The 26,017-nt window shown below is 24.6% G+C and overlaps 2 protein-coding genes across 6 annotated transcripts; both read right to left on the reverse strand.

Moving 5' to 3' along the window:
- Window positions 1–651: 651 nt before the first annotated feature.
- LOC100163951 (zinc finger HIT domain-containing protein 3-like) lies at window positions 652–2,614 on the reverse strand. Its single transcript, NM_001162129.1, is given in 3 exon segments — window positions 652–1,006; window positions 1,422–1,561; window positions 2,380–2,614. Coding segments are annotated over 3 exon segments (384 nt in total). The 5' UTR covers window positions 2,448–2,614; the 3' UTR covers window positions 652–830.
- A 3,117-nt stretch (window positions 2,615–5,731) lies between these two features.
- On the reverse strand, window positions 5,732–25,903 carry LOC100159852 (kinase D-interacting substrate of 220 kDa B). 5 transcript variants are annotated; one of them, XM_008185822.3, is made up of 31 exons: window positions 25,734–25,903; window positions 20,491–20,779; window positions 17,601–17,732; window positions 17,433–17,531; window positions 17,155–17,253; window positions 16,890–17,087; window positions 16,732–16,830; window positions 16,447–16,638; window positions 16,269–16,373; window positions 15,417–15,515; window positions 14,910–15,351; window positions 14,594–14,801; window positions 14,384–14,515; window positions 14,150–14,298; window positions 13,947–14,079; window positions 13,656–13,881; window positions 13,396–13,575; window positions 13,107–13,301; window positions 12,786–13,050; window positions 12,557–12,722; window positions 12,213–12,492; window positions 11,967–12,134; window positions 11,726–11,899; window positions 11,507–11,663; window positions 11,334–11,419; window positions 11,085–11,235; window positions 6,840–6,910; window positions 6,644–6,766; window positions 6,451–6,585; window positions 6,119–6,381; window positions 5,732–6,060 (listed from the first exon to the last, which is right to left on the reverse strand). In XM_008185822.3, the coding sequence occupies exons 2-31, from the start codon at window positions 20,761–20,763 to the stop codon at window positions 5,802–5,804; spliced, it is 5,259 nt and encodes a 1,752-aa protein (XP_008184044.1). In that variant the 5' UTR covers window positions 20,764–20,779; window positions 25,734–25,903; the 3' UTR covers window positions 5,732–5,801. The 5 variants fall into 5 exon arrangements, with proteins under 5 accessions (XP_008184044.1, XP_001943427.2, XP_008184045.1 ...); XM_001943392.5 differs by lacking the exon at window positions 20,491–20,779; XM_008185823.3 differs by lacking the exons at window positions 20,491–20,779; window positions 25,734–25,903 and adding an exon at window positions 21,899–22,231.
- Window positions 25,904–26,017: the final 114 nt, after the last annotated feature.

Here is a 26,017-nt window from a genome sequence, read left to right on the forward strand (position 1 = left end):
GAAATTCAAGTGATGAAAGACCACCAATACAATTTTTTCTTTTAGATATCCAATTGAATTATATTGTAATAAAAGATTATTTACAACAAAACACGAAGAAAGAGCTACCCAGCCATTGATATACCATTTGTATTTTTTCTGTTATTAATTATTCATTAAAAACATCTCTACAGTCTACACCAGTTCCTTTTCAGTTGTCGTGGAAGTTAACATATTAAAAAATAATATTTCCTGAAAAAGACATCGATAAGGGCTGCATATTATAAGATCTAGAGATTGATTGCACAAAACAGCTTTGTTTATATTAAGATATTAATAGAATTTTTTCTTGACCTTGATTTGTCTAAATCGTTATAAATCTGTTTTCAAAAAAAAGCTCCCACAAAAATGTGCCGCCCTTAAAATAGTTTTGCCCTCCCACCCTTAAATACGCCACTGCATGTGACCATAAGTCAACATAGCCTTAATTAAAGATCCATAAATGAATAGTTTGATATTTAATTCAGTGTGTTTGTTGAATATTAATGTTTTGATCAACAGGAGATACTCATTTAAGGTGTGTTTTTTTTTATTCTTTTATGGTGCTCAGACGAGACGATGCGCAATGGTTAGGCTAAACTCAACTTATAATATAAATTGAATACACAATTATTACATTTAAAAATTCTATCTTATACACTATTATAATAATTACAGTTTTCAGTCAATTTTTTCTTTGTGATCTTATAAGTAAAATTATTAATTAAGTAAACAAAATATGTTCTTAAAACTATTAACATTTCAGTTATTATAATTTTCCAATGATTTATTGATAATTTAAGTTAAAAACTTCAATTTACATTTTCATCCCTTACAATTTCCAAACATCTTCTAGCAAATTCTTCAAATATAGGTTCAATCATAGCTTTTTCCAATTCTTCATTAGGATTAGTACTGTTATCTATTTTTTCCAATAGTTGTTGTAAAAAAGAATCAGAAATTAATTCTTTTAGGCGATTGTCATAACCTAAACACAAAAAAACAATGAATAAAATATCAACAGCAAAATTGGAAAGTTAATTAATTAGTTAGTTCATTGTATAAAGTTAACCTTTAATTATTTTGATTATCTTAAACATATAATCAAATCAAATTGGAATAAAGTTTTTTTTAACAAATTAGAAACCTAAAAACTACAATAAATTAAGTAATATATAGTAATAATAATAATAAATAAATTGAAAGACAAAATGAGTTTACTGTTAAGACTTTATATATAGAAATATATAGCTTAAATTTAACTGTAAAATAGAAGGCATTTAGAAAATTCAATTAGGTACACCTAAATTAAAGTTTGGTTAATCCTTAAATTGTTAAGCCCTAAATATTAATAACTAGATATCAACAAGAATTAGATAAATAATAAGTTAAATCATACATACAAAGTAAATTTAATTTTTCGGATGGGATTGTGTCTTCAGTTGGATACAGCTGTACATTTTTCAACATTTCAACCGATGCATCTTGGTTGCTTTTTGTACAATCACCTGATAGATGATTTTGGTAACATGCAACAGAACAACTGGAAAACATTTTTGATTGGTTTATAAATAGTATATAAATAACAATAATTCAAATACATGACACAGACATTTAAAAATGTCGTTATAGGTAGTTAATAAATTACAATTTTCTAATAAAATTAGAAATGGTATTTAGTAAATTAGAAATATAACCACTGATTCATTTTTGCTACTACTGTTCTTGATCTCCGGTGGACAATTATCAATGGTACCCAATTTACGATATGCTTTGTGTTGGAACATAAAGTACATTTTTTAGTCACTATTAATTGGTAAACCTAGATAAATTTTCAATAATAATAAATACCGTCTTACTATGTTTGAAAATCAATTGTTCCATTAATATTAAAATATACGATGAAAAGTAATAAAATAAATCTAAATTATATTTATTATCGTATAAACACATATGTATCAAATTAAATTTTAAATACACTAATTTCTTACAAATATGGATATCACAAAGTTCCATGCAAGTAAAAGTACTAGTTACTATATCATACACATACCATGTTGACATGTTGTATACACAGTAAGCTGAGCTAGTGAATTTTGATTATATTTTAGCATATCATATCATTTTAATTCAGTACAGTAAATAATTTGGTTTTTAGTATTTGGTGTGGGAATATAGGTACCTATCCATCTATTTTGACCAAATACTGTTTTACCTATAACTGGCAAATATTTTCTTAACAATTAGGTATCTGATATTTTCAAGGTGAGCGAGTGATTTAACACAAAATCAAGAAACTACATAAAATGGATTGAATATAAATATTTTAGAATTATTTAAAAGTTTATATTTGATACTTACTACTTGACGTTTCTGCATTTTGGACATCTATATTTGGATTCATTAATTTCGCAAATATGACACTTCATTACAAATTTAAGCTTAAAAATGTGTATTAAGTTAATCAGGTTTAACTTAGTATTTTAAATATTAATTAAAAACAAAAACTTTATAATAATGAATGAAATCTGAAATATAGAAACATAATAAACAAATAATATTTCCTCTCTCAAAAAAAAAACGTGTTTAACTTCATAACATTTTTATTCTTATCTGTTACTTCTAAACGTGGATGATAAGGAATAACGATAAGAAATTCATAGAACAATAGTCAGTAGATAAGACGTAAAATATATCGTACGCGCGCGTTTTTAGTATACATTGATTAAGTTCATACGCGCCTTCGTCGGAGCGGCCCGTTAGCAATTTTGCATCATAATAATTCTATTATTGTTCTTACTCCTTTTTCTATAAAATCTTCTAATTATATCATGGCTTTAAGCATTGGGGGAAAAATAAGTTTGTTAATCCCCCTATTTTTTTAGTTTTGTAGGATCAAAGCTCCCCTGCTCACATTGATGTTATTGTTAGCCCCCCTGAAATTGTAATAGATTTCCGCCTATGAGCCTCTAAATATAGGTACTTAAATTGTTTAAATAGTAAATATCTGCTGAATAGAATAATGTATAGTATTTACATTTTAAAGTCAAGAATGTCTGAATGATTGACAATCGTTGTTCAGCTTCACTACTTTTAGAGGAGTAGTATTGTAGTGGTTAGGGTTGAAGTGGGGAATTATTCAAAATTAATATTTCAAACTTTTTTAGAAGACTATTCATTCAGCTTTGAGCGATGAAAAACTGCATTGAATTTGAACTTAAAAGCTTTATAGTAGGTTATCATAATTGCATATAAATATCTGTTTTCAAATTGAGGATTTGATCCCATGAACGGAACAATAATATTTAAACATTTTAAAGAAATAAAACAGTTTATAGTTTCTATTTATTAATACTTATTTTTAAATTAGTTGACATTAAGAGGATACATGGAAATAAGTCACCTTAAATAAACATTTAATTAATTTAAACATTATAAGGAGTATAAATAACACAAAAATGAGTTTATTGCTTTGAAAATCACATATAAAATATCATTATATAAGCTGAATATAAATACAAGGTCATTTTTTTTTACTAAAAACAGTCATTAAACTCATTAATTTGGTAAGGTTGGTGCATATTTGAAACATTTAAATTAAGGTACAATTCTTTAGTATTATATTATTGTAAATAATTTTTTTTATTTTTAATGTAACCTATATTTTTAATTTTATATTTGAAATGGGATTTTTCTGAACAATTCAATTTATGAATACAAAATATTGTAATATTTTATATATATATAATATATGTTCAATTATTAAAACAAATGTTTTTTAAATGAATTATGAGCATTTAGAAATGATCAGTATAAAAACAAAATAATGAAAATTAGTTTTTTATTTATGCCAAAATGTAGTGTTGTAATACTTAAATCTATGCAAAAGTTTACTCAAATGAGTCTTAGAAAAAAAATCACCTTGTATTATATAAAATTTATATAATGTTCCTAGTTTTCTACAAACTTATTTAAACAATACAATACATTAATAAGTTATAAAACTATAATTAAATACATTTAATTGTTTCAATCTAATATGAGAAATTACAGTTTATTTACTTTGAAATGGTAATATGTTACCAAAGTAAAGGAACATAACAATTTTTAACAAAAAGGAATAAAAATAAATAAAAATAAAATATCTTTAACAGAGACTCGTGTTGTAATAATTTGAATAAAAAAAATTGAATATGTATTGTAAAAACTACAATTTTTAATTACAATTTAATAAATTTATAGATTTAAAAGGCACAATAATTTGTCTACTTATACCGTAGTATAAGATAGTCGAAATTCATTTATTTTTCTATTATTAGTAACTATAATACTATTTTAAAATACTCATTAAATGTTATATTAATTAAAATTAAAAGGAAATTCATAAATTATAATAGTTAACTAGTATCACAATGATTTTATACTAAAAATATTCAAAGATCTAATAAATATCTTAAGAAATACGAAAGAAATCACATTTAAGTATATCTCACAACTAATGTAAACAATTATTAATGCAGATTTAACAATGGATATGTTTCATAAGCCCTAAAATCTATAATTCTTTTTATTATGGAATTAATACTAAGACAGTCTAAAGTATTATTTTAATGTTTAAATTATTGAATTTGATATTGCAGAATAAATTATTATTAAGTAACTAGAAGTATTTTATAATTGTGAAAGGTTTGTAAAAATATCCCAATAATCATAAAAGATTTTAACTTTTACTAATTTTTAGTAAATTATCTAAATAATTTTTCAATTAAGAAAAACAATATGAAAACTCTTTTTTTTAAACGTGTCTATACTCATAATGTAATTATATACATATATAAATTTATATATATTTAATAGATATAAAAAAATAAAACAAATATAATTGGTTCATTACGATTATACACATTTGAAGTATAGCAGTTTAGTCACGTATACTAAACCTAAAATTAAATTTGTATTCTAGGCACATACATTATTTAAGGGAATATTTAATCTAATCACAATCAATACAAGTTATAATAATTTCTATTTAAAAAGAATGTCAATCTTAATAATGAATTATGGTTTTTAGTTTCATACTTTATTATTATTCCTTGTTGGAAGTTATAATACAATTTCAATATTTGATGGAATTTACAGTTGATAAGTTGATAAAATAAACTTTTCATTTGCTCAATTTTATCTACTAATGTACCAATATTTTTTTATTTTAAGTTTTTAAATTAAAATTTCAAATAATAAAATCATTATTTCTGGTGAACTGAAATTTTTCATGATTTTAATTTATGAATTTGAAATACCAATTAAAAAAAAATTATAATATGTTTATATTGTACAAAATTACAATAAGTAAATATTTTTTAATTTAGACTCAAAAATAACATTTGCTAGAACAATTCTACAAATGTTTCTATAAGGCTACATCAATGGTTTCTTTAAAGAATTTAAACTTTTAAAGTATAGTTGAATAAAATAATAAATTTAATTAAATGTTTTTGGTAGTGTAGTATGAATTTTATGTGTGCAGTACTGAAATAAAAAAATTTAAGTTGTGTAATATGAATATTATTTGTGCCGTACGAAAATAAAAATTTTAAAGTTAGGCATTTGAAAAATATGAACACTAAGTTTAAGTATAAAATTAGTAATATTTAAAAAAAAAAAACTAACATAAAATAATTTAAATTAGAATGTAAATGAGCTTAAAATGAAATATGTATTATAATATACAGTCAAATAGGATTAACATGTTTGCAATTCAATCATACTATAGTATTTAGTATTTACACCATAGTTTCAGGATCGTTCCAGTCATATGAATGGCCTAATATGCTGTTATCGCTGTCAAATGATACTCTCCTAGATCCAGATTGTATGCTATTAATGCCACGAAGAAGATCTATATCTTCATCAAATGAACAACCTCCACCTTCAGATCTCAATTGCAAAGATTCAGTACTCTTTGAAGATAATTGAGAAGTCAAAGAGTGTTGAGAGTTTTCTTTATAGTACATGCCATTAAATGTATACACTTTGTCTGATCTAAAACAAACTTTATGTCAATACTTTAAATTAATTTTAACTAGATACCTTATTTTACCGGTCAGTATTTGATTGTAAGTGGTCAGATTGTGGTGAAGACATATCTGACACTAAAGGAGTACTTTCATCATCACTGCTAGCAGTCGCACAGACTGCTGAAGAATGATTTGTATCTTGTGGTGGACTCGTTGGTAATTTTTCGTTGCTGCAAACTGGTGATATAGTGACCGCGGGGGGTTGTTGCACCCAACTTGTACTTGCTACTAAGCAACTTAACATACCAACAGAGCCTGCAATACCTTGTTTTACAATTCCGCTAGCCTAAACATAGGGTTTTAATCTCATTATTAACAATATTTGATAACAGATTACTTTAAATTTTGAACGTACTTGTACAGAATTTTTTGTTTCCGGTATTATGTCTGCATCATCAAGCCTGTTCATAACTAATGATGCTGGTCTTTTAATGGATTTAAGCAAATATGGTTTACCTGCTTTTTCAGTAGTTGTAGTTACAATACATGTCTAAAAATTAAACAGTAATTTTTATATTATAAACTATTAAAATATTGATAAAACTAACTTTATAATCAATAAGATTTTTTCTAGAAGCAATTGGAGTATTGTTCAAAGAATTTGCTGAAACAGAATTGTTTCCCTCATATTGAAATGCTGGATATTGAACAATACTATGATGAGGTGAATTCTGGAAACAAAAAATAGAAAATGGCTTGTACAATCTTATCTATATTAAATATGAGTGAAAAATAATTTATTACCTGAAGTAAAAATGCATCAACATCTCCTCCATTATCGTTACTCGAAGTTGTACTACACACGGACCCATCACCTATAAAATCAATTGAGTAAAAATAAAAGGGACAACGACTATAGATGATTTTATAGCACTTATTGCCTCACTTCGTTCACTTCAGTGTAGTATAATGTTATATTGTTATTTAAAATATTAATGCAATGCTAAACATGTCTCAAAAATAAATAATTTTTAGTAGAGCTCAGCTTATTTATTGTGCTGATTTTGTTTTTAAAATCGTCAAACTTTTCATAAACAAGATTAGCTTATTTTTATAAACTTTGTAGTACAGTCCATTGTTAAGTAGAGAACAATGAATAAAATTATTTGTTATATATACATGTTGAAGCATTTTTTATCATCAATAAGTATTCAAAAACTTGACAACTTTAGTGCGAATGTGTAAGAATTTATACTTAATTATTTTAATTTTTATATAATAATGAAACTTAATAATAAAAAAAAAAATCTCTAGGGCATTTATATCTATTTTCCACTTATAATGAATCTAAAAGCAGACATTTCATAAACCACTTTCACAGTTTCACGGCTTTATAAAATGATTTTCAAAAACAAAAAAGCACTAAGTAAAACTATTATTATCTTCAATATGATAAATATTCTAAAACTTAAACATAGATGGTTAGTTAAATATATTATGTATTTCCATATGAATTCTACATTAATACTAAATACAAATCTGAATTGCGGATGTGTATAATTATCCAATTAAAAAACTGATGCATCTATGTAAAAATAATAATAGAGCATTTTAAAACAGCTAATGGATATATTAGTTTTATAATTTTAAGTCTGTAGACTTAAAAGCTACATCTGTGTTATTAAAAGCATAATGCTAGTGTGCATATTATATACTATATACTATATACTACATAATAGGTAGTAAGCAATACAAATTATAACAAATAAATTTCAGCCATTTGAACATAATATTTTTCTAAGCAAGTGAAGATATTAAATATTATCTTTAAGCTTTCAATATTTTACATTTTAATATTTTTTTATAATTACATATACTTACGAAAAATAATATTTTTGAGCAATTAAATAAAATTAAAAATATAAAACAAACAATTAATGCAGCCTTTAAATCGAGTCATGAAGATTATAGATACACTATTTTATTCATAATTTAGTTGACATAGTAATAACAAAAGAAAAATGTTAAATTTTCTCACAAATCAGTCAAAAATGTAATTTCAGATGAACAAAATCACTTAAAAATAATACACCGAAAAAATAATAAAATACAACCATAAGCGCAGTTTCAGTTTATGGTCATGAAACAGGAATAATATTTTGCTAAATATAATTTAAGAAATAATAAGTAAATTATTTTAATGTCCGTTGTCATATTAAGTTTAAGTGACATACATTTGTTTAATAATAATGGATTTTCTTTTAAAATGGAGGTAGTGTGTATTTTGCTTATTGGTTATAAGTTAAAATAGAATTAATTAGAATTAAATATAGTAATGACAAATTTTGAAGTCATAAAAAATATTCATATGATTAATATATAAAGTTTCAATGATAATATTATAAAAGTGAATATAATAAAAAATATTTATTATTGTATTGTTAATAGTATTTTAGGTACACTGATAACATAATTTATCAAAAACATTGTGATAAATCTATTAATTATTTTAAGGATCAATAATCTAATAAATAATTTATCCATATTGTTCTAGGAAGTTTAAGGTTTTTATAATTGCATCACCATCACACAAAAATGTTTAAATATGGGTTTTATATTTGGTTTTTTTTTATAGGTGTAACTGGTATAAGACACATTTAATAAATACTTAAATATTATCAAGATGATTATATGAAATATTTAGTGTAAATTGTAAATATATAATTAATACATAAAAAAAAAAAATAAGAGGTAAGGTAGGTAAACGCTCAGCTGTATAATCAATTTGAGTAGGAGTTGAGTATACCTTGTCATTGAGTAGGTCACTGTAATGGATGTGTTAAATTTGAATTTGAATAGTAAATTGTTGCATACAAAAAAACAATTCAGAAAGGTCACGGTATTTATATTCAGCCAATATTTCCACAATTTTTACTTTAGATTTATATTGCAATATCACATTAGTAATATGATACTCCTTAGTATGAACAAGATGATATATCATAAATCATTGGATTAAAAAAGAGAGCAAGGCAGCTATAATATGCCAGCCTATAATACTAAGTATATTTTATATCATATATTCATATTACTATTGTAATAATTTATTTTACTATTAGTAATACAATATAAACTTTAAGTAGAAAGTAGCTTAAAATTAATTCAAGTACTTTTAAATTTTCATGGGATATAATAAATTATAATAATATATGTTAAAATGTCAAGTTCCAGCAAACACATTTCTAAATTATAACAAAATAACTAACATCAATAATCTTTACATAAATATTCAAAATCATTAAAATTTGAACTTAAAATGTCTATGAAAAAAAGTAGACAAAGATGTTTTGGGTTTCCGTAAAATATACTTGTAAGAAATTTTATTTTTAACCTTTAGCCTTAAATATGTTATAAATTCTTATAAGAAAATTGTGTCTGTATTTTTTTGTTTTTAAATCGCTAAAAGAACAAGGTATATTGTAAGATCTCAAATTACATTTTTATTTTTCAAGCTTATTGAACATTTTTATCACCATTTTCAAAAATTCAAAAATATCATTGCTTATAAACAAACGGGTCAAAATTAGTCTAAATATTTTTATTGATTTTTATTGAGTATACAACATGATACTTTCAATTACAGTGAAATGTTTCAAGTTGCTACGATAAATACTAAAAGACTCATTGAATTCAAAAATTTAAACTTTAGATATTCAAAACAAATAATAGTGGAATTATACTCTACCTTTTTTATAATTCTAATAAGCAAAACTTAAATGGAACCTTGTCTCATATTTTCAAATCTTAGATATGAATATCAAAATACAAAATTATAAGAAATATTTTGCGATATCGGTAAATTTTGCCAAATTGAAGACATAAACTTCAAACTCTCTTGAAAAATTATTTTAGGTTACGCTTTAATTTTTTTTTGAAATTAAGTATAAAACAATTTATGAGGAACTTATGAATTTTACTTTAGACCCCTTCCCCCACCCTCTCCAAGTACCAACTAGATACAATTTATTACCAGAAACCACCCTTGAAGTTGAATATTTTTTCTACTAAAAAAAATTACCTTCGTTATAAAAAAAAAAAAATTACGTATCATTGTAAAATTAATACATTCATTGCTTCACTCAGAATCTAAAATAATAATTATAAACTATGTATCAACAGGAATGTATGTCAGATATTCAGCAGATTCTCATAAACTTTGTGAGATTTTATCAGTAAAATTGGAAATTGAACTTTTTGTAAAATAATTATATTTTACAATAGGTAAAAACCAAATGATGAAATAGTTTTACTTAAAGTATAAAAACTATTATACATTTTTATATTTTTATTTAAATCTAGACATAAATATTATAATATGATATTAATGTATTACATGCTCAACTTTAATCCTATGCTCACTAAAATTCTTTTTTTACATTTCTAACAAACAATTAACTTCACTCAAATCTAAATATAAGAATAATAATCGTTTTAATAAATAAAAAATATGTCCCAAATTTACATTCATAGTTTCAAACATTCCATGCTGATGTTCAAACTGTAAGTTATGAGATAATGATTATAAAGGATACCTTTTATGAGTTTACAATAAAGCGATTCAACCCCTGCAACCACCTATTGCTTATATTACTTGTCACACTGTCAAATGTATTTATTGTACTGCAAAATTGTACAAATCATAAATATTTAAGCAAATAATTATTGAAAAAAAAGTATGTTATTGATAATTTATTTCATGTTTTAATAAAATATACATAAACAACAATATTATTTTATTCAGATAATCGTGATTAGGAAAATACCACTTAACTAGATCTGGTTAATAAATTAAATAATATGAAATAAAAGTTGGAAAATCATGATGAAATAAAGTCATGCACATGCTTAAGATTCTTCACCATGCACTTGAATGATATTAATTTGTCTCGGATATTTTATTCATATCTACAACTACATAAGGATTGCATTCTCCTGTTTTAAAATTACTATTGTCGAATTCATTCTGACTTTGTTGTCGCGTCTGCTCACCTGTAATTATGTCGATAGGCTGCTGTGGTACTTGTAAATAGGTAGCTGCTGCTATGGTACCTTGTTCTTCAGATTCTTCCATAACATCTTCACATGCTTCTTCGTTAAGAGTTTGTAATGCACCACAAATCATTTGTTCTTCTAATGTTACCTTTATTTAAAATATATATTTTTTTAAATAATTTTACATGATAAATAAAAATAAAAACTTTATAGTTCTTTAGTTAATTTTAAATTAAAATTATTTACTTGTTTTTCAACTGATGACACTTTTGACCCTTTCTGATCTTTATCGTTTAAAGTTCCTTGCACATTATTGCTATTATTAGAAGATCCTAATATTCAAACATTTTAATTAATAACATAAAAAAATATAGTGAGTTATAATTTTATAAAATTCACGATAACAAATATTTCTATACCTCTTCTTTCATGAGAAAGATTTTTAGAGCTACCCGATCTTGTGTGTTTAAAATTAATATTACTGTTGGTTTCATTATTTATTAAGTACTCTTTGTCTCTCAATGCTAATAAAACTATTCGGAAAAGTTCCCAATCTCCAAAGTTCATTTTTAATACCTGCAAATCAAATATAATATAATACATTTGTACTGGATTAAATTAAAAGTATCTATAATTACATTTTTTAGTTCGTTTAAATTGCAATGTAAGAGTACACAACCAGTAAGATTATTATCTTTAATTATCTGTGTGTATTTTGGAATGTTTGACTCTTGCAAATCTCTAATTCTTGCTAACAACTTACAAATGTCATCTACACTTGAGGATGACAGTTTAATGTTGTTAAATTCATCCTAAATCATTTAAATCATTTAAATAGGACAAAATAATTTTAGTAATATATCTGTTAATTATAATTACGGATAATGATGAAATGGAAAAATTTTGAAGTTGATTTGGTAATTCATCATAAGGTGTATGCCATCGATTTTGAACTTGTTGATTCCACAATACAGCTGATTGTGGTTCATTTAACATCAATGTCGTTGGTAAAGTTTCTTGTTGAAGTGATAGTTTAGCTCCCATTTTCTTGAGTTAAATTATAGGTTGTTAACTGTTAGTTATAATTTAAATATATTGATATATATTTTAAAGAATTGAACTAACCTGTCTTCTCATAAGTTGATTTTGAACTCTCCGTGTTTGTAGTTCATTGTGTGTTATTGTTGGCCTAAAAATAGTGGAATCTTCAGAGTTTTGCATCTCATCTTTGATAACTTTTCTTAAATATGGATCCAGATTGATTGTAAATGGTAAGAAAATTCTTAGATCGCTAACCAGTAATGTTGTTCGATGAAAAGAAAGAAAAATTTCAAATTTTTTCTCGTCTTTGTCCATCTCCATTAATGGATCAATGTCTTTAGATAATTGTATTTGACGACGTACCCTATTGGTTTTAATTGTTGTTAAAATAATGATTATTTTAATAAATAAATTAAAATTAATGTTACTTTTCATATAAAGTTTTTAGTGACATTGAATCATCAATAGTATCCTCATTAGTATCATGAAAAATAATCATCCAAGATATTCTATAAGGCCATTGTTCTGTAATATTTATCCAACTAGCTAAATGATACCAATTAAATTCCAACTGAAATGCTTTTAATAAACGACCTAAAACATGTAATAAATTATTAAAGTTGTTTGATTAAATTATATTATTAGTTTTAAAAATACCTGTAATATAAACAATATTCATTAAACGTCTCATACTTCTAGGATTTACATCACTAAAATAGTCATCAGTCAACAAAATTTTAGAAAGATCTTGTGGACCACCTAATCTATGTATGTTGCTAGCTATGCTACTAGCAATACTTTCACTAGATTTTAATTTATTCCTTGTAGAATTGATGTTGCCTTTGCTTCGACTAAGTCCACCAGAAGAACCCATTGTAGGTTTTAAAGTTGTGGACTCGTTAGATAGTCGCCGTGTTGAAGCCTACAGTAAAAAATGTAATAAGTAAAACAAATTATTTTAATTTAAAAACTGTTTACCGAATGTACTAATCCACATTCATCCATTTGATTTGTAACACTTTTACGATGAGATTGAGATGATTTTTGAGCTAATTTTACTTTACGTAATCCAGAATTTTGAAGAAAAAATGGCAAATGAACCATATTTTTAAGATAATCATGTCCAGAAAAATTCATGTCACTTAGCAATCGTCGACTATTGAGTTCAATTACCTACAAAAAAACCAAATATACCATTTGAATTATTAAATGATCTTAATAATTCATATATATATATATATACGTATAAAAATAATTATGTTTAAACCTGAGAAATTGCATGGGGGTCAATAGCTAAAACAATTATAAAAGGAGTATTTTGTTCTGAAAATAACATCCGTACAGCATCTAAAAGCAGTAATATTTTGTCCTGTTCACACGAGTCTAAACCATCAATAATTATTACCAATCTAGTTTGCTGTTGAGTAAATGCGTCTAAACAACGCACCTTTATTAAATAAAAAAAATTAATCAGTATTTATTAAATAACTATCTCACAAATAAACAAAAAAATATTCAATACGATACCATTTCTGTCATTAAATTTACTTCAGTCCGTAATGCTTGAATAAATCCTTCAGATTTTAATGTATCTAATCTTGATGTCGCTCTCCTCAATTGTTTACGTTGCGAGAACACTAATGATTGTAGTAATTGACTGAACGTATATAAATTTCCTATCAATAGTAATAAAATGAACATCCCACAACAGAATAGTATAACATTTCCAATAGCTTTGTCAATTGAAAAATCACTAAGAATAAAAAAAAATATTAAATTAAAAAAATAAAGTTATTTCATGTTTAAACCTTAACTTACTTCATAAAACTTGTACCATTGTTAATAGCAATAATAAGTGTTGCTAATAATACACAAAGAAATGACATTTCAAATAGTATTATGTTTGGCATGCAACATAATTTGCGCCATTTCCAAGGTGAAGTAAGTTTTACTAAAATTGATATGCATTATTAATTATTATTATTTATGAGATATAAAAATTAACTAATTAGTTAACTAACCAGGTTTTGGACGAAAAGCTCTATATAAGCGGGTAGAAATTGATCCAAAATCTTTTTCTATTGAATCATATAATGAACCTATCATTTGAATAATCGTACTTTCCCCAGGTGTTGTACTACTTACACGAGTTTGGTCAGTAAAATAAAATCTAAATTTATTTAATATAAAAATATATTGATTATTTAATTATTAAATTATTGATCTATAAAAATTGATATTAAAATCATAAATACCTAATAGGTTGTGCTGTAACTGATGTCCCCCAACTTGAACCAGGTGGATGACAAAATATTATTTGTAGAATTATTCGAGCTGTAACTGCTTTTTGGCTCAAATAGCTGATACAATTATAAGCCCAATCAAGTCTATACAATTAAGTAATTATGTTTAACAATGTATAATAAAGATAATAAATAAGTGTTGTATAAAAAAATTATACTAACCTATGGCTGCCATAGTATACCATTATCAGGAAGAAAAATATACTAGTTAATAAACTAAATGTTGTGATAATTGCAATAAGTGATGATGCTGACAGGACTACAACCACAGTACCAGCAATGAAACAAAAGTGAAGTGCCACACCCAATATTAGCCACGGGAATTGAAAAAATGGATCTGTCCATTGATGAGCAAAATTTTTCATTTCCTCTAAAAAGGTAACAAGCATTTATATTTGTATTCTTAATTATTGTTATTAATCTAACTACTTTAATAATGTATTAATAAAGAAACTATTTTATTATGCAAACTGCTTACCTCTTAATTTATTAAGTAGAAATGATTTTCCACTACCCCACTTAGCATATAACCCAACAGTAATTGGCATCGACAAAGTAGGTTCACTAAGCATATCAGCCAGTGCACTGCTGTAAAGATCGTATCCCAGTAAATTTTCATTATCTTCATTAGTATTAAGACGTCTCGAACCAAATATTTGACTAAGAATAGGCTTTTGAGCATTGACATCCATATTATATGGTGTTTCACCTGCTCGATTTGGTCTGTATAAAAGCTGGCTGTTTTTAGGATTTCTCAACAAAATTTCGACAATTCCTCTAGCCCTAGCTCTCATAGCAATATGTAATGCAGTATCTCCACGTTTGTCTGTAGCTGGTACACGGGCACGCTTTTCAATTAAAAGTTGAACAGCTTCAGCATTACGGTTTCTAACAGCTCGCATCAAAGGCGTATCACCATCCTAAACAATAAAACAAAATTAGGTACATATTGAATAGATTTACATACAATTTGTGTACTGTTTACTTTTGTTGAAATTTCTAAATCAGGATTTGCACCAAGTAATAACTTAATAATTGCTGTATTTCCTTTTTCTATAGCAATATACAATGCAGTTTTCCGTTCCTATAATTTAAACAACTTGTTAATATTAGTGCTTTATTAGGATAAAGTAATTAAACAATAAGGGTTTAAAAATAATTTGATATTTTTTACATAACGCGTTAGCTCTTAATTTAGAAAAAAGTTAGTGAATTAGAAGAAAATCTGAAAGTTGTAAAGTCAAGCTATCAAAATTTAAAATGTCTTTGGTGTTGCATTTAAACTAATTGAAACCTTCTGTATTCTATAAGTTGATTAAGAGTAGAGATGGGAATGAAGTATCAGTTCTCTAAACGTAATTTAAATATTGATAACAACATTTATTTTAAATTTATACAAACTAGACTCAATTCTCAACTCTAAGACTCAAACAATTCCAATTTATCTACTAAAGGATATTTTGAAAACTCCACGGTATGTTACATCGGCCAAACTACATTCCAATTTGAATTTCAACATACTCAACAAAAGCATATACTTAAGATGATTTCAATCAAAACTACAAATTCAAATAGTTTACTTATTAATCAAATCACTTCATAACTTTACTAGACAATATTGTGTTAAAACCCTTCATAATTCAAATTATTATCAATTTAACTCAGAAATTGTAATTGTAATACTTCTTTTGGTCTTTCAGTCTCATCATTTTTTTTATGTATTTTACTACTTGTATAGATTGTATATCAATTAAATAAATAAAAAAAAAACTTAAGTGATTAAAAATATGATTGTAATATTAAATTCCAATTAATTTTAATTGTATTTTATTTATACTTTTCCCATAACATCAACATCTGCATATTTTTTAAGAAGTGCTTCCACGATATTTCGATGTCCTCCTTTGACAGCATGTATAAGGTTAGTATCTGAACTACGATCCTAAAAAGATAAAAAATTAACGATTTTAATTAAAATTAAAAAATTTAAAAATGTCATATCAATATTTATTTACTTGTATATTGATATAAGCTCCAGCATTTAAAAGAGAATTAGCAATATCATAGTATCCTTCTTTACAAGCAATTGTTAAAGCAGTACATCCATCTTGGTCTAAAGCATTAACATTTGGCTTACGTTCAAGGAGTAGATTTACTACTTCGGTGTGATTTCCCATCGAAGATACTAATAATGGAGTCCATGAGTACTAAAAACAAGTCAACGATTAAATTAATACATTTTTATATTTAACAATACAATATTTCAATTAGTTAGTTGTTTGTATTTAAATTATACTTACCATTCCAGCAGTGTCAACATTAGCTCCAGCTCTTAACAATGAATCAACAAGTTCTACATCGCCTTTTCTACATGCCCATACTAATGCAGAAGTCCCATACTACAATATTAAAATATATTACTACTTTTACATAAAGTTTTGAATGGTTTTATGTATACCTTGTCACCAACATTAACTTTAGCACCACGTGCTATTAAACTACAGGCCAACTTTGTATGTCCTCTACCTGCAGCCCAAACTAATGCAGTAATATGAAAATTTCCATGAGCATTTATGTCAGCCCCTCGGTCCAATAGCAAATTAGCCAAGTTAGTGTATCCACAGTAACTAGACCAAATAAGTGACGTCCACCCACCCTAATATACATTTACAAATTATAAACAAAACATTTTTAGATTATCAACATCAAAATAAAATATATACCATATCCCGGTGTTCAATATCTGCTCCATGATCTAATAATTCAGCGCATATATCAGTATGGCCTTCTTTGGCAGCACAAATCAATGCTGTCCAATTATCCTGGAAATTATCAATTCAATTTTCACATTAATTTTTAAATGTTATGGCATTAAGTGTAACATATTTTGATATTTAAAGAAAAAAAAATATAAATTAACATATTTTATATATTTCTAAGCTATAAGATATTAAGTTTTTTAAATTAGTTTTAAGATAGTATAATGCTAAAAATTAGTTACATTATCTTCAATGTTCACATCTGATCCGTGGTTAATAAGCTCTCTAAGAAATTGTAATTTTCCTTTAACTGCAGCATAATGTAAAGCTGTAGCTCCATTCTAAAAAAAAGTTGAAATTTAATCAAAATTAGATAATGAAAATTATTAATCACATTTAATTGGCCTTACATCGTCACGATCGTCTACAAGAACACGACGGTTTTCAAGAAATCCTTGAAGACCTTCTAAATTATTTTCTGAGATGTAATTATGTAAAGCTCTGTAGCATAACGACACCATTGAATCACTAGTGTGCAAATTCTACAAAAATTTAAAAAGTAAAAAATTAAAATGTGATATTTTATTTAGTAAATAAAAATATTAATACAAATTGATTGTAAAACCATGATTATTACAGCACGAATAAGCAATCAAACTCAATCAAAAAAATTCTAGAAAACTAAAAAAAAAAACAAATATAATATAAAATATATTATGTTATTTCAAATCTTGAGCGGAGTGGTGAAATATTGATTTTACAATAATGTGTTTTTTTTATTAATTTTGTTGTTCTGTGTCTTGAGACCTCTTTTTTAGTTGAATAACATTCTGATCATCACCATTGAGGGAGGTTTCTGGAAGAAAATCGGATCTATTTTGTACTTATGATCAAAAGAAGATATTTCTCAATAGTTTTTAAAATTATAAGGAAAAAAAAAATTTGTGACCTACTCAATGAGTATGTACGTATATACGTATATTACACTCTATACCTACTCTACTGCAGAGCGGTTACGTACTTGATAGTTTTTTTAGTATTGGTTCATATCTAATTAATTAAAATTATTAAATAACATATTATGAAACAAAAATACACCAAACAATATTATCATTATCATATATACTTTTTTAATATTCGATAATTTAAGGATGTTAGAATTAAAAATTATTATTATTCTAATAAATGTACCTAATAGTATAATATATGTATTGATATACAACAGAAATTATAAATAATTAATATGCTTCGGGTTCAAACAAATTATAAATTCTATAATACCTATATTATAAGAAAATACAGACACAATAAATTATTTTATTCAATTCCATAAATCAGTTAGAGGCAATTAGAGATAACAACGCATATTATGTATTAATAGGACATAATGCCATAATGGATAAAATTTTTAAAATAAAAATGTAACCATAGTAAGTTATTTTTATTATGTATAAAGCTTGGAAATTATTACACTAAAAAGCTTAATAAAATGTATTATAAATCAAAGAGGAATTATGTTCATAGTTATTAGTTAAGATACAATAATTTATAGGTTCTCATTCACTATAACAAACATATTTTATAACATCCAAGTGAATTTAAAAGTTTTACAATAACTTTAAATTTAAGATGGAAGGTATCATATTTTTAGATTTAATAATATATTCATAATTCACAAATAAAAGTAAAATTGCAAAAAAAAATGTACTAAATATATTTATGTCAAAAATTGTATTAGAAAAACTCCATGAATAAATGTATAAACGGATACAACAGATTTGCTGATTACTTAGCAATAAAACGGACAGTCAGAGAAAAATATATAAACTAAATCACTTACAAGCCCTAATTTTGGTTTTTTGTTTATAACTATAATGTATTGATAATTTGATGTGTTACAAATTTAGAAATATGTTAAATGAATAGCTCTTCTATATATTTGATTCTAGTTTAAATTGTGTTTTACATTAATTTATTAAGTGATTACAATTTTTAATTTTACAGCAAGCAAGACAAAGATCTTTTGTGTACTACAAATATTACCTATTTTATTTGTATCAAAAGAATTTATAATACACATTGAATTTGTAAAAAAAAATGCACATTAAGATGAAAAATTCAATTTTATCATTATTGTTTATTTAATACTTTTCTCCTAAAAAAAAACTAACAATACATTTCAACAAATATAATTTAGGAAAATATCACTTGCTCAATGTTGATGTTCTTGAAAATGCATAGAATGGTTGTATCTATATAAGATTAGTCTGAAGATATTTGATAAATCAATTTTTTGCAGTATGTTTAAGCCATATCATTATTTATATAATAAGTTAGTCTATCTATGTCTATACCAATGAGTAAATATTGAAAGCTTGGGAAATGGAAGTAGACTTCAATGATAGGAACAAAACACCTATCTAGTTGTTGTAAATATATCAAAGGTTTAAGCTTTAAGTTTTTATCATGTACTTTTGATTTTATTAATATATGGCTCTAGTTATTAAGTAAGTTAGTAAGTAAGTAGGTAAGTAAGTAAGTAAGTAAGTAAGTAAGTAAGTATTAATAATTAATTTATATAAATGTAAAAAAATGCTTATTTCATAAATCATAATTAGACATTAGTAATAAATTGAAAAAAAATTAAAACAAATTTTTCCCAATATATGCTTAAGAGCAAATATTGATTTGCTAAGACTATCCACTAAAAAATTATTATCACTCATACAAATATATATATAACATAAAAACCATATTTATCGGTTATTGTCGAAATGGCCTAGCTCCACACAATGTAAAGCATGTTTCAGTTAATGCCAATATGAGGGTTTCATAAATTTACTTTAAAAATAAAATAAAAATGTTTATTCAGATATACTAATTTCTTTGAGCATAAATAGATATATATTTAGAGGATTTTTTTTATCTATATAGGTAAGTATAAAGTCACTATATTCTTGGAAAATAGATAAAATGCTAAATGTTATATTTTTAAAATAGACCTAAAATAATATGTAATCAACAATTCACAACTTTGTAAATCTATGATATTTTTATTAAAATAAAATAAGTAAAATATAACATTATTTTTTATTGAATATTATAAATATAAATACTTATATAGTAAATTGTATAATGCTGAGTGCTGTGTTGAAACATGAATAATAAATGATTTAGATTAACTACATATTATAGAATAAAAAGTGAAGCTTGGCTAGTTTAAAAACTCATTATTAGGTGTTAAATATCAGAAAATCAGTGTTTTAGTGAGGCTGGTGTTAGAACAATTTTTCTACTGACCGCCGATGAAATTTTTCTGAAATTTGCAAAGCTGAATCTTTTGTTTGTATTATCAGTAGGTGGTAATGGGCTATCATCATATAATGGACCAGTGATAGAAAATGATGGTAAACGATTTGACAACCCGGTAAGGAAGCCTTGGCTACGTGATCTCTGAGGCCGTCTCAAATCACTAAACTCATTGGTTGTTGGAAGTTGTAAACGTAAAAATGAGAAACCTCGAGTGTAACGAATGTTGACAGGTACACTTTGACGGTCTTCATTGTCTGACATACTTATATAATTTGATCTGCACGAAAATGTTGTTACTTAATGTATAAAAATTATCATGCAAATTCATAACAATATTAAAATTACTACCTGATAATAAGAAATGTATATCAGAAATCTAAATATTTTTTAACTAATAAAAAATAAAAATAAAAATGTCTGGGATGATATATACAAGTCATAACATCAATAAAAACTTAAACATTATATTAATTTTTATTTGTTCTAAATAAAAAGAGTAAGAAAATTATTTATATACTATGTCACCAATTTCTTTTATCTACTTATATTTAGTATATATTAAATCTGATACAAATCACAACTTAAACATAACTTCATAATTCTTATATTTTTCTAAATCTTGTATTTATTTAAGAATTAAAATAGTAAAATATTGATTATGTGTGAGTAAATGACGCTTTTAAACATATCAAACATAATTTCATATTAAAAAAAATAATAATACGCTACTTTTAATAAATAAAATGTTGCTTCAGTGGAAAATAATAAATTATTTTTATTACCTAGTCATTGGTAATGTTTTTGTTATTGGCAATGTTATTCATAGTTGGATTTTTATTTTCATAAAATGTAATAGGTATTATAAATATTTAAAAAGGAAGTACTTACTAATTTTTAATATATTAAATTATAAAAAGAATTATCATGGTCCATAAACAATTATTTTTGTATTAACAGATTATGAAATAATAAATAATGAACATTTTTTCACCAATTACAGCAACAATGTAAGTAAAATCAATTACTTATGTTTAATTATTAAGTTTTAAAAATGTTTGAGATTATTATATGCATAATGTACATATATATATATATATATATTATATTACATCCAAGTACTTATTATTAATTGTTTAAATAGCAAAATTACATAATCTCAAAACCAATTTACATTATTTATCAAATTAATATATTTTATCAGTTTATCCACTTAACTATTTTATTTGCAATAAAATAGGTAATCAACAAAACCTATTTTACATTACACAAATATAGGTACGTATTATACACATTTTTACTCATTCAATTATATTTAACCCTAATAATTTCTTTTTCTATTCTGTTATTAAGTACAGATTAGTTTTTAGTATTAGTACTATATGTAATGCTATGTTACCTGGGTATCGCCATTGATTCTTTTCAAAAAATGAAAATAACTTAAAATGCTTCCATAGCTTCTGCTCACATTATAGCTCAGTGACAATGGTAATAGTTCTACAGAACTATGATTTGATTTAAATGTCCACTGTAGCCTAGGCATAATTAACTCAAATACATGACAAAAATACAGCTTTTAGATATTGAAATAAAAAATAAAAAAAATTTTTTGTTCTTAATATAGATTATAGGATTACAAATATTGTCCTTCGATTAGATAATCAAATAAATTAGGAACTTTTCACTAGGAAATAATATTATGAAATTGTATTATATGTTTATTATTACAGGTGTATGAAACACTTATTGGCTGAAAACTAATCGATTGATCATTGGAATGCCCCCACTAAATGACGTTTTACAATATACCTATTTCAATCAAAATTTCTTTATCAATATCCCTGAAGAGGTGTGCCTATCAAACTATACATACATTATACATATTTGACTATTTAATCTAGGTATTATTAAAGTAAATAAAATATGATGACATCATTCAAAAGATATAGGCTATTGTAAAATCTATTAACCAAACAAAATGTACTTAACACTTCTAATTAACTTAAAGTAAAGTTTTTAATCCATTAAAATTAATATTTAACTATCAATACTTTATAAAATACGCACTTTATAATTTACAACTGAATAATCTGTAAATGTTTCATAAAGATAATTATGACAAATTTTGTACCATCTTACATGTGCACATAACATTTTTAAATTGTTGTTTATAATAAGCTGATAAATTATACAAAACATATTAATGATTATTATGAGTAGAGTATAGTTGGAAAATAGGTTTATGTTTATTTACAATTTAATATATACCCAATCTTATTTAATTGATAGCTAATAATATGCTTATGGTAATTAAGACTATCACTTTCTATGTATAAGTATAAAATCAATATAAATTAAGCATTTGAATTTGTATTTATTTAATTCATTTAAAACAATATCTTTTGAAATTATTATCAAATTCTTATTTTTTTTTAACATCACATATTATATCACACTTACATTAATTAGTCTATTTGTACGCAAACATTTATTGTTGCAAATCATTATGAAATGCAGCTATAATAATTAAAAATTACATGTAACTAAATTTTATAAAAAGTATACCTTAAAAATGTAGTTCTACAAAAAATAATAGCATAACATTGTTTTTAAGTTTCCTTTATTAAAAAATTGAGGTCAAGTGCAAATGGCACTTCAATGTATATGTATAGAATTTAGGCAGAATAAGTACATTTTATAAATACCAAACAAATCAAATAAATGTAAAAAATACATTAAAAATAATTAATTCAAAATCGCAACTATTAAATTAGAATTGAGCCAAAAAGACAATATCAGAAAAGGTAAAAGCTATAATAATTAAGCTAAAAATTATCATTCATCATTACAACAATAAAAATCTACATTATATAATTTTGTTTTCTATTCATATAATAAACTGCAATCAAATTTAGATTTATAAAATATAATTATTTTTAAACTGATGTTATTAGATGCTAGAATTTTAACAGAGCTTGGAAGCTTCAGGGTTGATAATGTATTCATAATTGTGTTTTTTATTTTTTTGTTCAATTGATAAACAAATATTTTCAAGTATTAGCTCTTTATATTTAAGATTGAATACATAATATTATGGTTCTTAAATAAGAAATATTTAATTTTTGATTTCAATAATTTTCAAGAGAATTGAAAAAAAAGTTAGTGAAGTCGATAGAATAAATATATATTAATATGTATAACGTATATTGTTATTAATGATCATACTTTTCACTTTTTTTGGTTTGTTTCCATAAGCAAAAATGTGGTGTAATGGGGGTGGGGGGGGGGGAGGGCTGACCTCAATGCTCATTACACATATACCCTGTTCCTTATAGGCACTAGATACACTCACAATAAATTAGAGCTTATACAATTATTGTATAAGCTCTAACAAGACAACTTACAAAGTTTTACAAACTAAACAATTTAACTTAAGTATAAAAACACTTAGGTGCCTACTCTTCAATATTTTAAAAGTATTCTAAACAAAAACTATGAAGTTATTCAATTAATTAAATTATAACTAATTTGATATATGCTCAAATATTAGTTAATAATTTGTTAAAAAAAAAAATATTATATTGTTATGTATTTCCACCGAACCCAATATGACAAGGATGACTGTTGATAAAAAACCGCTGAAGGTTAATTTTAAACTTATGATCATCCCAAGCTATTGAAAATACATTTTACAAGTATGACAATTATTACTTAAAACTTTGTGGGGGAAAGGAGGGTCTAGTCCTCACAAGCCCCTCTCCACAATTGTCACCTATATATTATCTGTACATTATCTAAAAACCTTCTGATATCATACTTCAAACTATGTGATTGGTTATAAGTAGGGCAGCATTAAGGGGCAAGGGCGCTTGGTACACCCCGGGCGCCAAAATGTTGTGGTCAGAAATTTGTTTACTTGTGAATTATTAAAATTTTATAATTTTAATTATTTTAATAACTATATTACCTATATAATATAATTTTTTTAATAATAATAAAAATATATATTTCCAACAATAATATACAATACATTTTGTGTTATATTTAACGAGTTTATAATAGGTTATAAATTTAAACATTTAGTATAATAGTATTATATATATAGTATTATGCTGTTGAAATTTTTTTAATTAATATTAATTTGCATAGTTTTATATAACTTCATTTTATTTATTCATGAAATACCTACTTAAGTATGCTAAAAAAAAACAACTTATATGATGAATTATAAACAATGTTTAAGTGACATAAATTTAAATGTATCTTTGTGGAGAGAGGATCAAGCAATTACTAAACAATATTTTTAAAAAAAAGAACACATTACAAAACAAATATTCTTTTCTGTGCTCAAAATCTAAAAGGTTAATGAGGATCTATCTCCCATATTTTCCGTGGGTAGGCCCCTTAGGGGGGAGCTATTTTTTTTCACCGGGGCTTAGGGCCAGAGCGCCAATTTATTTTTGCACCGTGGCGAAAAATGTCTAAATGCGACACTGGTAATAAGAATAATATAGTTTGAAACTACATTTAATATTAGTGACTTTAGATCCAAATAATCTTAAAATCTACAATTTCCCTGTTGCAGCCTAAATTGTTTTTTTTATATAGTTCATAAAATAAGCATAAAATATACTTTTAAGTTTTATAAAAATGTTAAAATAAAACACATGTAATAAAAATAGATTTAGTATTTTAGATAATATAGATAGGTTTTGTAATTTAAAAATGGTTCAGTTCTGAAAGTAAAAAAAGTAAGAATTTAATCTTAATATCCAATTAGTATAATCACTTAGGTACTTCTTTATCTTTATAATGTAAGTTTCAGACAATCAATTATTATAATTTTAATGAACCTTGCATGGAAAATGATTAGTGATTATATATATATAATATTGAAAACTATGTAGCTATATATTTCATTTTTAGATAAACTGATAGTATTTTTAAGAATATTACCTAAATTAATTTTAGTTATTCACATAGTAAGTGCTTGGATTGCATATTTACACGTTTCTATAGATAATACCGTTAAAGTACCCTATTATGAATACAATATTTGGTAAATGATTAATTAAAGAATATTCAAAATAGATGAATGCCATGTATTAATTAAGTGTTAATTATATAAATTATAAATATTTCTTTACAATCTATTTTAAAATATTTACAAATATAATGTTTAATATTAAAATATATACCCATTAGGTTTATGTTTAAAATAAGTAGGTACTTACTTTATTTGTTTAATTCAAGAAACATGATCCCTTAAAAAGTGTTTTGGAATGGCTAATATATCTTAAATAAATCAAACTGTCGATCAAAAAAAGTGCATCTTACTTATTAATAGGACATTAATTACATTGAGTACTTTTTTTATAATAATTAGTACCTATCAAAAAATGTAATGTGTATAGCGTATGTAACATAATAAATAGTATTATAGTATTAAAAAAATAATGATAATTTCCTGGAAACAGTTGTGACTTGTGAGATAGCAAAGTGGTAATTAGTATTATAA

The sequence above is a fragment of the Acyrthosiphon pisum genome, chromosome A1, assembly GCF_005508785.2.
Source record: "Acyrthosiphon pisum isolate AL4f chromosome A1, pea_aphid_22Mar2018_4r6ur, whole genome shotgun sequence".
In the NCBI taxonomy this organism is placed as follows: Eukaryota; Metazoa; Arthropoda; class Insecta; order Hemiptera; family Aphididae; genus Acyrthosiphon; species Acyrthosiphon pisum.